This window comes from Aphelocoma coerulescens, chromosome 2, assembly GCF_041296385.1.
Source record: "Aphelocoma coerulescens isolate FSJ_1873_10779 chromosome 2, UR_Acoe_1.0, whole genome shotgun sequence".
Taxonomy (NCBI): domain Eukaryota; kingdom Metazoa; phylum Chordata; class Aves; order Passeriformes; family Corvidae; genus Aphelocoma; species Aphelocoma coerulescens.
The window spans coordinates 118,727,986-118,744,988 of NC_091015.1; the positions used below are offsets into that span (position 1 = coordinate 118,727,986).

The window sequence follows — 17,003 nt, forward strand, 5'->3', positions numbered from 1 at the left end:
CAGCATTAGGCCCAGCATCCACCCATGGAAGACCTCACTTGTGACAGGCTGCGAGCCTGAGTAAAACCCACTGACCACCACAAGATCTGATATATTTTTAAAATAGTATACATTTGATGTCTCACCAAAATTAATTCTAACTCAACTCTCTATTAGAAAACTTTAGGTAGATTATTCCTTGTGCAATTTTGGTGTCACTACTCAGTATACAGAAATATTCTCATCAGAGTTTCTTTCTAACAAAATTTAGAGCAGAAAATTATAATTGCACAGTACTGAAAACAACACCTCCTATCCATTTTTCTGAAACTTAAGAGTACCACAACTGAATTTGCAAATTTTTTTTTTAAAGGAAAATGAATGTCATGATTTCATATTTATCATCACTATGGAGTGTCTATACATGTATATAAAAGTCTGTGAATGTACTGAGCATAATTTTTTTTCTTTTTAGCCAATTCACTTATTTAATTATGCTCTCAAGTGATTAATGAAGCTTTTCACAGAAAGGCTTTCCTGGAAATCTGTTAAGCACACCTTCAGACTTACAAAGCAAGCAGTAGTCGCATATGAATTCATTAAGGTACAAACCCACTACCTAATCAGTATGTAAGGCTAACAAGAAGGAGAATTATTTCAGAGAACTAACTTTATTTATTACAACCCTCAAACTGCTTAGGTCAATGGAACATTTTAGTGATGTTCCCCCTTTCCTCCAGTGATTACACTACTGGAAACTATGGAAAACAGGAACAGTCTCCTGTTATACTACTGAGCATTGGACACTGCAGTTAACTGCAACTTAAAATGCATAAATCTTCATTTTAACAGCTTCATATACATGCACAACACAGTTCAAACAGCCAGTAGTGACACTTTTCTATTGAAAGCACAAGTTTCATGAAGCTCCTCTTTGCATACAGTTTTCCCCCTAAGAAATACAATCAATTCTCTACCATACATTCAATGCAAAGAGACTGATGAACATTATGAACATGCTACTAAAAGAGCTAATGTAATGTAAAAATTTACTTATTATATTGAAGCACAGTAATTTTTAGGTTCATGTACTAATATGCATTAGCATGCAGATAAATTAATTTTCTTTACTTAAAAACAGTATTTTGCAGTCATAAACCCATGTCCATGTAAATCAGTTTTCCCTATTTGTCTGTGGGAACATCCGGAACTTAAGAAAACTACAACTCTAAGTCAAAAGGATAACCCTCTCAATGATTTTTGAATACTTTTGGAAATCTAGAGAGGTTCCAGCCGACTGGAAGCTGGTAAACACTGTCCCAATTTTCAAGAAGGGCAAGGACAACCCTGGAAACTACAGGCCTGTCAGTGTCACTTCCATGACTAGTATAGAAAAGATTATTTAGGGAGGTATTGAAAAACACCTGAAGGACAATGTAGTCATCAGTCACAATCAGTATGGGTTCCTGAGGGGAAAGTCCTGCTTGACAAACTTAATTCCCCCTTATGACAAAGTAACCCACCTAGGTATCAAGGGAAGCCAGCTAATCTAATCTTTTGGGATTTCAGTAAAGCTTTCAATACTGTCTCCCACAGAATCCTACTGGACCAAATGTCCAGCATTCAGCTGGATAAACACACCATGGGATGGGCGAACATCTGGCTCACGGGTCAGGCGCAAAGGATTGTAGTGAATGCAGTGCCATCAGACTGCCGACCCGTCACCAGCAGGGTTCTGCAGGGCTCTATCCCTCCACAGGGCCTTGTGCTCATCAACATCTTCATAACTGACTTGGATGCAGGACTGGAAGCAATACTAAGTAAGTTTGCCAGTGATACTAAATCGGGAGGAGCTGTTGACTCCCTTGAAGGCAGAGACACCCTGCAGAGAGACATCAACACATTTGAGGGCTGGGCAACCATCAAACACGTGAAGTTTAACAAAGACAGGTGCTGGATTCTGCACCTTGGATGGGGCAACCATCCGAGTACATACAGACTGGAACAGGAGGCTGGAAAGCAGTGCTGAGGAAAGGGACCTGGGGCTCCTGAGTGATGGCAAGTTGAATCTGAGTCAGCAGTGCCCTGCCAGCCAGGAGGGCCAACCCTGTCCTGGGGGCATCAGGCACAGCATCACCAGCCGGGCAAGGGAGGAGATTGTCCCACTCTGCTCTGCACTGGGGCGGCCTCACCTTGAGTGCTGGGGGCAGTTTTGGGTGCCACAATATAAGAAAGATACAAAGCTTTTAGAGAGTGTCTAAAAGAGGGCCACAAGGGTGATTAAGAGCTTTACAAGGAGTGGCTGAGATCACTTGGCTTGTTCAGCCTGGAGGAGACTGAGGGGAGACCTCACTGTAGCCTGCAACATCCTCACGAGGGGAAGTGGAGGGGCAAACACTGGTCTCTTCCCTCTCATGACCAGTGACAGGACCCAAGGGAATGGCATGAAGCTGTGTCAGGGGATGTTTAGGTTGGATATTGGGAAAAGGTTCTTCACCCAGAGGGTGGTCGGGCACTGGAACAGGCTCCCCAGGGAACTGGCCACAGCACCAACCCTGACAGAGTCCAAGAAGCATTCCAACAATGCCCTAAGGTGTGATTCTTGGGGTTTGTAACATGCAAGGTCAGGATGATCCTTGTGGGTCCATTTCAACTCTTTACTTCTGTGATTCTATGAAAATACTTAAAAACTTGAAATCAATGGATTATATTAAAATAGCAGTTTGTAACATACCAATGAAGATGCAATGTTAAACAGACTCACGCCTCCCTTTTGACTTTAAGTCTTGCTGTGGAGGTTTTTGTTGGCCATTCACATTTGACACATCCTTGCAGCTTGATGTCTGCTTTTTGAATACCCGATGGTACTACCAGTGAAATTTCCCTACCCCTTAAAAGTACAAAAAGCAGCTTGCCTCCACACCACCAAACCCACAAATTGTGAGGGGTGGGGGAAGTACTTCCTTATTTTAGATGCAGGAAACAGAAATTCAAAACAGACTCACAAAAACGCTGAAGAAATCAGGAAGCCCTAACTTACAGCACATTAGGCAAAACAAACAATTCCAACACCAAAATCATCTTTATCTATCATCTTACTAATTTCTCTGCCTGTTTTCCAAACCTCATATCTGTGTGTGTATACATATATATATATATATCTTTCAGACAGACAAGTCTTCTCCACAAAGGGCAATTTTTTTTTTGTTCTTGCACCCGATCCCTGCCACACCATAAGTATAATCTGTTGTGTTCTGATGTTAAAAATATTCCAAAGTAAAGAAGGATGTATCAGGGTATCAAGGATACTGCACTGATGCTTCCTTTTTTTTTGATATTTTACTTACTAAGGCAAGAGGATAACATGGCACACCAATTTTCATTTCAACTCCTGTCTTTTCAAGAGATATTTGACTGGTATTCAAACAAGAAGCATTTAAACTGAATGACTGACTTTCCCCAACCTCAACATCAAAAGGAGAAAGTTATTTTCTATAACCATCAAGAATTAAGTAATTTATGGTAGGCAAATATCCACTGCACAAGTTTAAGAATTAACTCAATTAATAAATTGACAGGACTGGCATTACTGACAAAATAATTTTTGTAAACTGCCCCATTAATTGCTTCTTCTTTTTATATCAGAACTTGCTTACTGGTTTTACTTCTACTGCAAAAGTGAAACAAATAATCTGAAGACTGAAAAACATAAAATCAGGGCAACAGACACCACGTTTCTGTATTTAAAAATTAAGTGATTCTTCTGTTTTGCAGAGATGACGACACAAGTATCCTGCCCAACTTAATTGTGCTCTTATGGGTAACACTGCTTCCACCTTCTTCCGGATGTAAAAAGGAAGCTTAACCAATAAACCAGCTTATTTCTGTGAGCTGCACTTCATTATATGTGAAGGCCATTTCTTTATCAGGATGAAATTCAAGGGAAGCAAGATCTTCAGAGAATTACCTAACCTTAAGCATAAGCTTTAGATCAAAGTTGCAAGTTACTTGTTAAAGACTGTGTCTTTTTCCATTGCTATGAAAGAAGTTATGTTGATTCCAACTCTTCTGGAAAAATAAACTTATTTTGTAAAAATCATAATACTTTTTAAAGTAATTCTTACAAAACTCATCACCCCATTTCTTTTTTTTCCACTTTTGCTAACCCATCAGCTCAGAAGACTTTTTCTTAAATTAAATGTAAGGGCCTGTAAGAGGAATTATCAGTCAGAAACCTTAGGATTTCAACTTGTTTCTACAATACACCCTTGCTGAATACTGTTATTTCCTCCCACAAAATATGAGTAATGAAGCACCACTGTAAGGTAAGTCTGCTGATGTTGAAACACACAAGAAAAAAAGCAAAAGGTGTCCTGCTTTGGTAGAGCTAGACAACCTCTCACAAGATAGCCAGATTTGAACAAAAAACCTTCAGCTGCCTACTCTGGTTGAACCTTACACTGAAAAATTAAGCTTCTACTCACAGGGCATCAGAAACTTTGAAAGAAACTTCCTAACCTGCAAATAAATGGTTTTAATCAATCTTTTATTCCTGACCATATCTATGAGTTTGTCAGACTGCAATAAGAAAGGGTACATTACAAAAAAAAAAAAAATTTAAAAAATAAATCCCTTTTTCTCCCTCCTAGAATTCATGGTTCTCAGACCCTTCTTTCCCATGAACTTACCTGGAACTATGATAGAAACTATTCTTTATCTGATAGAAACCATTCTTTATATTAAAGTGAAAGTTAATCTGACTCCCTTCTTTGCCAGGGGCTCAAAGAGGAGACTGTCATGACCAAAGAATAGAATAATGAAGCCATCCCGACTATTCCCTGATGCCACTCAAAATCAGTTACACAGAAGGCACAGAAAGTCACAGAGGAGTTGTGTACAATCACTGCAGTCCCAGAACCAAGGCAGCTCCAATTTTACCTCTGAATGGTATCTCTGCTTATATCCCAAGCCCAAACTACTGATGACAACAGTGTTACGTATACATTGCATTCAGAAGGACAAAAGCTTTCTTATCAAAGCCGGAAGGCATTCGAGGACAGAAAAGAAACAAAAGGAAAACACTTCAAAGACTCCTCTGACCTTACATTCATCAAGAATTAAAGCAAGAGAGACTTTTAGTCCTTTCCTTACTCCAATCCACCACACAGAATCAATGAACAGCTCTGGGCATGCAAGTTATGTGATACAAGACTTTCTTTGTATTACAACTTTATTCTTTAGACAAACAACACAGAATTCTCCTAAATATGGTTTTCCTAACAAGAGGCTTCATAGCTTGATTCAGAACCACATTGTGACTAGCTCTGATGATTTCTCCGACCACCTGATTTCGGCAAGTCAAAACCATCTCCAAACACCTTAAGGTCATGCTATTTCCAAAATCCATATGCACAAAACAGTTCGTGGGGTGTAAGAAAGGCTAAAAATAGCCATGGGCATTTTAGTAAAAGACAGAAGACAAAACTCTTCCAGGAAGCCTACTGATTTATTCTCTATAGAGAAAGCCCAGCTCTTTAATGGCATGTCCAATTATGAACTCAATGTATTGAAAAAAAAAAAGACAAAACAATGAACCAACAAAGCCACTGCTCAAACAAAAAGCAGCCCAATAAAATACACAATCGCATCAATAGTTCAGCTTTCACTCACTCACAGGTCTTCATGGGCAATTTCCTATTTATGTCACCATCTTAGCTCCACAAACGTTTGCAACAACAGCCCCTCTTTCAAAAGCCATGATGATTGTTGTCTATATTAGCAGAGCAAAAACTTCAGTTCCTAACGAGTCTACCATTTGGCTGGCACCACTTTTGGCCTTGAATTTCCACAGAAGAGTATATATATATGTATATATAGAATGTAACAGCAGGTTTGAATGATCCCAAGACCACCAAAAACTGTATCACTGTTATGCTGGCAATTGTTTAATTGCCAATGAACTTTGTAGTAAATTAAGTAGAAGGAGGAGGACAGCTACCCACAGAAGATGCATTAGAGCAATTAACAAACGGTTCAGCAGAACCACCTTCCCTCTTTGAAAGGGGAGAATAAATTCTCTCAGCTCAATACTGACAGGATTCTTTGCATGCCTACAGTCGAAGCTACTTTCTAGGTAGAGCTTAGTATAAAAATACATTCGTATAAGCAGATTCATAACAAATAAGGGAATTCTATGATTCTACCTCTAACACTGACAGCAGCGCATAGTAACAATACAAAATTGTGAGGCATCAGTATTACCTCTATTTTCAACCACAGCTTCATGCCCTGCCTGGTATAATTAGCAAAATACAGCATCTGCAAAAAAGCACAAGCCAAGTATAACCAACACTAACTTGTTGATTGTCTGACCTCAACCTCACTCCTCCCTGAAGAATCTTCCCCATCCACTCCTACTGGATTACCGCCTGGCTGGAGAGGTTTCCTCCCCTCTTAAGTACTTAACAGAATCAATCCACACTTGTGGTCAAATGAGCTCCCAGGTGTCAGTGGTGGAATTACCATGCTGAACTGTCATCCATACTCTATGAAGATGGTGCTTGTTGTACTGGCACTTCACACTTCAACTTCTCTGAAGTCAAAGTCTGAAGTTGAAGTCTCTCCTCTGAAGACTCTGCCTGAAAACTCCACAGTTAGTATCTCCTCTTCACCTGTCTATCAGGGACAAGTCCCTGTCCCATCACTGTCAAGAAGTCTTTCACATTTCCAGGTCAATAAGGAAGTCCTACCCAGCCTCCCTCACTGCCTGTCAGGAAGAAAACAATGTGTGTACACAGATACAGAAAACACAAGGCTACATAATCGTGAAAAACTGAAGTGGCACTCATGGAGTGCAAACTGGACATCACAGCAAGGCATTCACTCTCTTTTTAGCTCCAACAGAAAAATTCTACATCTGTTTCAACCACAGTCACAAATTAAACATGAGCTTATAAATTCACAGCAACTGGCTCCTCAGATACAAACCTTTATGCTTAAAATATCTGAGTCTACAAATGCCTCCACACAGAAAGTTCCTCAGGTCTTCTGTGGCAGATACCTTTCAAAAAATTATTTGGGCTAGAAATAGGTTTACTGAACAAGAAGGCCAGAACTCTGCAAATAAATGCCAAATGAATACTGATGACTTCTCTACTATTTTTGGTGAATTTTATTTTCCGCTGTATGGAGTGTCAACAGAGTAAGTATTCTTCTGAGAAGTGGAAAATTACACATTGCCCAGAGAAGTTGTGGAGTTCACCATCTCTGAGATGCTCAAAGACCTTCCTGGGCAACCTGATCTAGGCCACTCTATCACAGCAGGGGGATGAGGGACCTCCAGAGGTTCCTTTCAGCCTCAATAATTCTGTAAAAAAACAACCATTTATACTCAATAAAATACTACTTTCCTTGTGCACATGGTATTAAACATTAAGAAGGCAGACTTCCAAATCATCATCCAAAGCAACTGATTTAGACTAAAGAAATAAATGATCAAACAGTAGCCAGTTTGAGATGAATGCCCCAACCATCATTCCTTCACACTTTCCCACTGGAAATAACCACTATGGCTATAATACAAGTTTTACTAACCATCTGCTGAAAATGTAACTTCTCCAACCACAAAACAGGAAAAAAATTTCCTAGCTGAAATCTCCAGATGTCAAGAGAAGCTTCTGGCTTCCTCTTCTTCAAAAAGCACATTCCAGATGACATACTTACTTTTATGTAGTCAGGGGTTTTTTTGGCCAGTATTTATTCGCTAAAAATTAAGCTCAGCCTCCACAGAAACAGTATTTTCATAGCAGTCAGTGACTACATAGGAAAACAGCCACCTTCTATTAATGCATTTTCTACATAGATGTCTCACATCAAGTTTTCCTCCAAATTTATTCATACCTTCATGGCATTTAATACATCTGAATATAATGTAGCACTGAGTACTATGCTGCTTTTAAGAGAAAAAATATAAAGACATTAGTCGATATTTACATAACTATTAGAATTCGAGGATTTTTCCTAAGTGAATATTATCACTCATGAAGATCTGTAAGAAAAAACAAGGACATGTTCCACTTGTGTTTCCAGTTCAATTATAAGCTCTGCAGCCCAGACACACACAAGATAGAAACACTTTTAGATAGTTTCAATCTAGAGTCCAAAATAAACCCTTAGTGTGTGCAGTGTTTCCTACAGAGGTTTCCAAGCATTAGGTCTTTGCATCATCTCAGACCATGCAACTGACAAAAACCAAGAAAACCTCCAGATATTTCTGAACTCTATAAAAGAAACAGGAAAATGAATGCATATAAGAAACATACGAGAACCTAAAATAAAGAAATCTGCAGTTGCATTTCAATTAGGACTTACTAATAAAGAGATCTTACATACTGTCCCCATGACAGTTTTTACTGTATAAATATTGACAGGGAGTGGCAACCTTTCAGTTAGTGAAAGCCAATCCTTTACTAGATTTTGAGTATCAGAATAGACTTTGACCCGTGCTCCAGTCAGAAGCTGGTGCTGATCTGTGCCGATTCTCCCTTAGCAACATGGGCAGCCAACCCAGCCAAGCAGCCCCTGCTTGCCTAGACAGTCTCCAGACAGCTGTAACTGAAGAGGCATCACATCACAGCACTTCATACCCTGCTGCTGCTCAGCACACTACAGAGACATCTCTACCCTGCTGACTGGAGACTTCAGCAGAGGCAATCCAATCATCTCAGCACAGCAAAACACCATGGACAAGAGAAGCTCCAAACCACTTTTCTTCTTCTCAAAGATCCAGCTCCATCTCTTGTTCAATCACTGTTCATAGAATCAGTTAGGTCAGAAAAGCCCCCAGCACTGCCAAGGACAATCACTAAACTGTGTCCCCATGTGCCACAACTACACTGTCCCTCCAGGGATGGGGACTCCATCACCACCCCAGGCAGCCTGTTCCAAGGCCAATGTTCCAGCATCACAGTTTTCCTGCTGCAAGTGGCTTCCTGCTCCTCCTGTTTGCTGTCCATGCTGTGTACCTTGGCATTAATTTGAGAGTTTATTTCAGCAGACTGCTGAGGAAGCTAAAAGATGGTGTTATCTGCACGTGCTTTAACTGAGCTATAACTGGGTGTTGCTTGCATAGTGCTGCAGTTTTACCAATATTGTCTCATCATCCTTCTGGCTTTATTGCTGCTGGAATGACTGGACAAATTAAGGCAAAGACAGGAAACTTTTCAACCATTCTCCAATTTTGTTCTCAGAGAAATAAGTTCAGTTTTTCAGTATTTCCATTTGGAACTGCCATTTCTTGATGACAAAGGAATTTTGATAAATAAAATCAAGCAACATCCACCAAAAAAAGATTTTTAATTACATGGTTTGGGATCTATTAAATTCAAGATAAACATCCTGTATTAAGACAAACATCTCAGTGTTCTTTGGTAAGAGACCTAAAAAAGCTTTTTATTTTTATGTAGAACTAAAGTATGACCCAGGGAATTCTGCTAACAGCAACTGTGAGGCTACCAACATCATCTGCTCACAGGGCTTCTCAGTATTTATTAAGCTCTCAATGAGTGGCTCCTGAAGCTATCATTATCCTCAAAGTCAAAGATTTACAGACCAACAGGTTGATTTTCAGTTTGTCCAACAAACAATTTCCAGGTGTTTCCCTCTTCCTTCCCTCAAGCAACAAAAAAACCACTCTGTAGTTGCCAGGGAAAAGGACATTGTTTACAAATATTTTTACTTTGTAAGAGCATTTATAGCTTTTATTCCTCTTGTTGAAATGTGTCTTAACATCAACTTTCTATTATCATTCCGCACTAAAACTTTTTATAGGAAAAATAAATAATTACATTCCTACACAGCCTCTAGTTTTATAAGCAGAAAAATTGGCTAAGTTAACTATTAATTCCTCTGTAAAACCTACCATACACCATGAAACAAAAGCTAACATTTTGACAGTTCCACATCTCTACTGTTAACTTTCTAAAGGCTAATGTAATATTAAAAAATTCTTAGGAGATGCAACCTGAAAGAAGAACCCATCAAGTTACTGTATTCTCAAAGCCAACTTAGAGTTGCATCTTTGTTGTTGTTACTTTTGACTAACGTATCAAGATATATATTTTTATCATTAATTTAACATCAATCTTTGTATTTCATATCCATAGTGATGAGAATATTAACATTAACATTAATGTTAAATAACATAATGAGAAGATAATTTTAACATTAAATAACATAATGTTATTGTTAATTGACATCAACAATTAACATTAAAAATTAACATTCATTATTTTTGCATCTGAAGTTCAGATATGCTAACTTGAAGACCTGGAATTGCATTTCTAGGTCAGCCAGAAGTCTTATTTTGAATCTAACTACCAAATCACAGAATGGTTGGGTTGGAAGGGACCCTTAAATATCATCTAGTACCAACCCCCCTGTCATGGGTAAGGACACCTTCCACTAAACCAGGTTGCTCAAAGCCCCATCCAATCTGGCCTTGAACACTTCCAGGGATGGAATATCCATGACTTCTCTAGGCAATCTGTTCCACTGCCTCACCACCCTCCCAGTAAAAAACTTCTTCCTCATGTCCAATCTAAATCTATCCTCTTTCAGTTTAAAGCCCTCGTCCTGACATTAACACGCCCTGCCAAAAAGGTCACTCTCTAACAGAAGAGCCAGAAATTCAGATAAAATCCCCAGGTCTTTCTCCACAGGGTTGCTGTCAAACCATTCAACACCCAGTCTGTAGTGATTCTGGTGACTGCCCCAAGACAACTGCAGGACCTTCCACTTGGATCTAAAGAATGGTAGAAACATGTCCAAGGAGATTTTGCCAGTCAACGCTTTCCCTTACTTTGAACTATCTTCAGACAACTTACAGAATTCTGAAGCTGACAATCTGCAAATGTTCATGAAGTTCTGCTTCTTCTGCATACAAAAAGCTTCATTAGCAATCAAGGAAGCTTCTCAGATACCAAAGTTCTCTAGTATTTGATCACCCAGACTTTAAGAGCAGAGTTAGTGTGGTTTCAGTCAAGGTGTTTTCAACAGTTATTTGGATAGACACCTCCAAAGTAAAGGTACTTTCAGTCATATACTTTTTATTTATTGCTTTTTAAAAATTTATTATCCAAATCCCTAATCACAAGGTCTTCAGAAGTGCTTTCTAACACATTTAGTAGAAGGGAAATATGCCTACTAACAGACATATATATGTAGAACTCCAAATCCCAAAGATGAGGGGATCATCTCACCTTTTCCTATGCAAGACAGATGAACATGAATTAATCTAGCTGATGAAACAGGCCTAGGAGAAACAGGTGAATCAAGCTCTGTAGTTATGTATTTTTGGTGCAACAAAAATGGAAACCTCTTGAGAGTAGATAAAACAAGTTTGTGATATGCAGTGTTTACTACTGTTAATTTGAAGACAAACTGCTCAACAACTGAAACATTTGACATCTTTGAAGATTAAGATCACCAGAACTGTGAAGTTTTTTAAATCAGCTATGGAAGTAATTGACTAAGTAGCTGAATAATTATAAAATTATATTGCTTTTTATATATATATATATATATATATATAAAAAGAGAATGTATATAATAACCCAAGTGCCTATATAAACCATGAAAACACTTCCTGAGTTCTTACCTGAACAGAGAGAGCACCAAAATATATTTTCATTAAAAGTTACTTGTTATTTTAGAATCAAAAGCATAGGCAATTTCAGGTCATAATGTCCCACATTTACTCACTTACTATGCCCTTTAACTCCCCACTCCCCAAAAACTGGAAGCCCATAAACCCCAAGAATTTATTAAAACATGGATTCATTCCAAAAATTGCTGTAGAATGATGCTCACTGAATACTGCTTTTCAGTGTTTAAGCTCATAAATGAGTCACTTAGCTCAAGTTAATAGTTAGTTACTTACACTGCCTTTGGGCCTACTCAGCACCCCTATGGAATTCACCAGGATCTGACCACTGCCCACCCTAGAGTGCAACCACCTCTCTAACACAGCCTTCACAGCATTATTAGATCTTTTGGGGACTGCAGGAGTCCTAGTACAAAATACTTTGAGGAAATGCACTACATGATGCTGTGACACACTGCCTTCATTTAACTCAGGCTTGGGCCTCCTCATGCCTCATCAAAAAAAAGACAGTTTATCTATGATTCCCCTACCTTGTACTAAATCAAGCGCATGGAAGACCCAAAGAAACAAATTTAGTTGCAGAGAATTGCAACTTAAAATTCATTTTCTTACTCTGTTTTTATTACAGTTGCATAAGAGAAAACATGAAAAATAAACACACCTCTCTCCTGCACCTCAGCTTTATGAATTTCCTTCCTGTAGCATGTAAATTGAAGTTGTAAGGCCCTTGGTGTGCCTTTTCCGCCTGTTCTGCTCTGTTGTCAGCACTCTTCTCCTACACCTTCCTGAAACGGTAATACATCTTCCTTTGTATCAGCCCCCACCCCCATCTTCCTTTCTTAGAGTTCTCATACTACTTCACATATAAATTTAGAACCCTTCTAGCATACAGAACACGGCTTATGACATTTACAAAACCCAAAATGGCTACAAAGCTGATTTAAAGGTTATTCCATGTCTTGCCTGTTAGTCTACAAGGGGTACAAACTGATGGGGAAGAAACATAGGAATAGAAGAAAAATGAAGCAAAGTTAGAGGATAAAACCATCCTAAGAGAAGCCAAGAGCATTGCTGAGACTTTTCTTCATACAGCCAAAAAAATGTTTCCTGAACCTAAATGAGCCCCAGCATTTTAAACCTACACATATAGAATATCAGATGTTGAAGTGCCTGTGTATCAGCTATTCATGTATTTCCACTCAGACACACACAGTTAGCTATCACCTTTGCTTAGGAAAAGTGAAAGCAGTTACAAGGAACATCAATGCACAACCTTAACCAAAGGTAAAAAATAATTTAGGTTTTAAAAGTCTTATTAAAAAGAACTGTATGCAGTCTGATCAGAAAAATATTATTTTATTTTCTTTTTAAGTGTACCACATCTAAAGTCTGTCAAATTTCCCTCTTTAATTGAGACTTGCAGGGAGGGGAATGGGGATTTCATTTCAGAAGGTATTTTAAATGCAGATCCATTACACCTACACCTAAGCATTTCTTCCTTAAAAGCATATCCACACAGATTTTAATGGATTTGATCTATAAGTAGTACTTTGGGCCAAGAATGATGCTTGTAGTGTGAATCATCACATTAAGAACTGGTGTAAAATACTTATGCTGTTTAGAAAGTGCTAGGATACTTAAACTCTTCCATAGAAAAAACTCCAAGACAAGTGAAACAAAGTGTAAGTCCAGCCAGCAGGAAGACTGATATATTGACCAAACATGTACAAAGTTAGCCTATCAACTGATTTCCTCAGAAGCGGCATTTTCTTTTTTAATTGGTAATAGTTGAAAAGAAATTTCCTAAAAAATTGTCTCTGTAAAGGACATGAACATCTGTGATGCAAACACATGTTCTAAAACTTTCAACAAGCATAACAGGAAGCATCCCAACAAGTTCATTCCCAAACTGAGTACAGCTTAGCTGCTAATCACAATTAAGATAACTGAAATGGGGCAAATCCTTAAACTGATTATAAGATTAAGGAATACGGTTAAAGATACTACCAACTGCATGTCTGATACCTGCCAATTCCTTCCTATCACTGTAGGAAGGTCCCCATAGAATGACTACAGCACGTAGTAGCAAATTGAGCCGTGGTTAATACAAACTCTGGACTCTTAGCTGACTCTATACTCTTGACACCTATCCATAGAACCTGGATGTAAAAACGTCTGATTAGTCTCGACTTACCAAAACTGACATACTAAGAACCAGAGTCTCCTCATTAGCTTTGGTTCTAAAATGACAGATATGTAAAGCAGATCAAGAGAAGCAAGTTAACTAGAAGGTGCAGTGCTATTTTCCTTTGTGACAGCAGCGTCCACAAGGCTCTGCTTTTATCTAGGGATGTAGGTTTGACCTGCCAACACTTCAGAAGCTCACAAACCAGTAATAAACTAAAGAGAATAAACAATATTTTGAACTTGTACAGATTCTTGCATTACTCTTTTAATCTCTCCACTGCCCTATGCTCAAACAAGCTTTCTGCCAAAAGCCATGCAGCAGAAAATGAAGAATGACTATTAAGAGCTATCTCCACCCCCACACCTCCCTTCCCTTCCAAATCCAAATGTCAGAGTTCATACAAGGAACAAATTCAATTTATTTGTTCCTCTGACAACAGAAAGCCAGGGGAAAAAAATACACTAAAGAACTTCTATCACTTGCTCCAAAGAAAATAAGCCCTCTACTTCAGTATGAAAGCAAAAATTATACTTTGGTACTATTTAAGGACATCTCTAGGCATATTTAAGGACCCAGCCGCATCCCAAACAAATTGGTTGGATTTGGCATGCACTTTACTGAGGTACTAAGTGAACTAAATAAGAACTAAAAGATCATCCAATTCTGTCAATCAGCTACCATATGACGCTGGTTGGTTTCAGATCAGGAAGTGTTATGGTTTGCTTTCCTATGATGCAGTTATAACACTGACAGCACTGGTGAGATCCAGTGATTAGGTACGACCAATTAGGGAAACAACAAGCGAGCAGCCCTCCACCCCAGGCCTAAGACAACCACCAATTTAAAATGCATTTAAACCCCTGCCCACCTGTAAGGGCTTATTAATAGTGTCGTATGCAACTGTCAGAGGCACAGTGCTTAATCACAGCATAAGAGGACCTCAGTCTTTAAAAAAGTTGTTGGAGAGAGAATTGGTATCAAAGCTATCGGAGTCCTGCGCTCACACAGCGGAGTGGCACGCACGAATTCCGCCTTTGTGGAAAGGCTCCACCGCCCCTGTGACAGCCGGCGAGGCACAGAGCGGTGCGCGAAGCGAGAGATGACAAGTGTGAGGCAGGGCTGGGCAGGCGCCTCCTTGGCATGAGCCGCTCTCCCGGCACACAGACACATTCACGCACCCTCAGCCCAGAGCTGAGTAAACAAAACACCAGTGCGGAGCTGAGCAGGGCGGTGACTCAGCTAGGAGTGCGAGATTCGGTCCCACAGGGTAAGGAATTCGGGGAGACGTGACCGGGGGCCCATCGGCGCTCCCTACTCACCAGCAAACAGTCCACGTTCACTTCGGATTTGGGGTCCTTCAAAGTCACGTCGATTTTCTCAAACCGAGACTCAAAACTTTCTCCTGTCGACATGTTTCCGGAGATAAAAAGCTTCCCTTATTCCAGAGCAAAGTAAGGTCAAAAAAAAAAAAAAAAAAAAGAAAAAGTGTAAAAAAAAAAAAAAACCAAACCAGGAACAGGCGACCACAAAAGAGAAACCACGCAGCCTGGACTGGGCTGAGGAAGCGCCTCCTGCGAGATCCCTTCAATCACAGAAGTCTCTGGGGCAAGTCCCCGTCAAGAGGGCAGAGAATCCAAGGGGAGCCCGCAGCAGGCGGGGAACGAGGCTGCTTCTCCCCCCGCTCCTCCAGGCCCGCTCGCAGCTTCCCGGGATGCTCACAGCTCCGCAGCAGCAGGTTTCCTCTCCCTCCCTCCTCTGCTCGGGCCCCACCGTCTCAGCATTCCCATTTTCCCAGCCGGGGAAGCCGTCCTGGGATCCAGCGTAGCGGTCCCTCCTTCTCGTCCTGCTGCTGCAGCGCCGGCGGGTCGGTGCCAGGTTCCGGAGCGCGGCTTTCTTTCCGGTGAACCAGAAGAAACAACAGAAGAGGAAAAAAAAAAAAAAAGGAAAGAAAAAGAAAAAAGACAAAAGCCTGCAGGCACACCAACAAGGCAAAAATGGATGGAAAAATAAAACTTAGAGGAATCCTCTCGACGGCGTGTCTCAGCGCCGTGGGGTCGGTCCGTCCGTGGGCACGGGGCGAGGAAGGCACCGAGCGAGTACCCCCACGGGCGGCGGACGAGTCACCTCACCGGCAGAGCGGCCGCAGCAGCATCATCTTTCTTCCTCTCTCCTCCTCCCTGCCTCCCGCCGCTGCCAACGCCGGTTCAGCCCCCCCTCCGCCTCAGGGACAGGACGGCAGCCCGGACCGCTTCAGGACCGACCCGAGGGTGCGGCGTGAGAGGGGAGGAGGGAAGGAGGCGGCTTAAGGGGAGGAGAGAGCGCGAGGTCCGGCAGCTGCGAGGGAACCTGCGAGAGCTAACATGTCCGCCTTCCTGTTTGAACAGTCGGGACGGGGCGCGGGGCGCATGCGCGGGGGAACGGCTCCGGTGCGGGCGGGGACGGGACGGGACGGGACGGCGGCAGGAGGTGCGCGCGCGGAGAAGGAGGCGGGGGCGCGCGCATGAGGCGGTCGCAGGAGGTGCGCGCCTGGGAAGGGATCGCAGAAACAGTCACAGAATCCATTAGGTTGGAAAAGACCTCTGAGACCATCCAGGCCAACCTGTGACCGAACACCACTACGTCAACTAGATCAGGGCACTGAGTGCCACATCCAGTCTTTCCTTAAACACCTCCAGAGACCGTGACTCCACCACCTCCCTGGGCGGCCCATTTCAGTGTCTAATCACCCCTTCTGTGAAGAAACTCTTCCTAATGTCCAACCTAAACCTCCTCTGGCGCAGCTTAAGGCAATGCCCTCTTGTCCTGTCACTTGTTGCCTGGGAGAAGAGGCCGACCCCCAGCTGGCTACACCTTCCTTTCAGGGAGTTGTAGAGAGTGATAAGGTCACCCCTGAGCCTCCTTTTCTCCAGGCTAAACACCCCCAGCACCCTCAGCCGCTCCTCACGGGACATGCGCTCCAGAACCTTCACCAGCTTCGCTGCTGTGGTGAAGGAAAGAGCGGGAGAGGCGGGAGAGGGCAGGAGGGATCGCGTTCGCTTCGGCCTCGGCGCCGGTGCGGGCGGGGCGGGTGTGACATCCCGGGATCCCTCTTCCGGGAGCCGCTGTCTTTGTGTGCCCGCCCCCGCCCGGCGGTTCCGGCGGGAATTGCGCGGAGCCGAGGGGCAGCGTCACGCC

At 41.6% G+C, this 17,003-nt stretch overlaps 1 protein-coding gene across 1 annotated transcript in view; it reads right to left on the reverse strand.

Moving 5' to 3' along the window:
• ROCK1 (Rho associated coiled-coil containing protein kinase 1) overlaps positions 1-16,237 on the reverse strand; it is an 86,257-nt gene extending 70,020 nt beyond the window's left edge. Inside the window, exons 1-2 of the mRNA XM_069004573.1 lie at positions 15,549-16,237; positions 15,149-15,264 (exon numbers count right to left, since the gene is read on the reverse strand). Coding sequence (XP_068860674.1) covers positions 15,149-15,241 — 93 coding nt within the window. The 5' untranslated portion in view covers positions 15,242-15,264; positions 15,549-16,237. The remainder of the gene's footprint in view (positions 1-15,148; positions 15,265-15,548) is intronic.
• Positions 16,238-17,003: the final 766 nt, after the last annotated feature.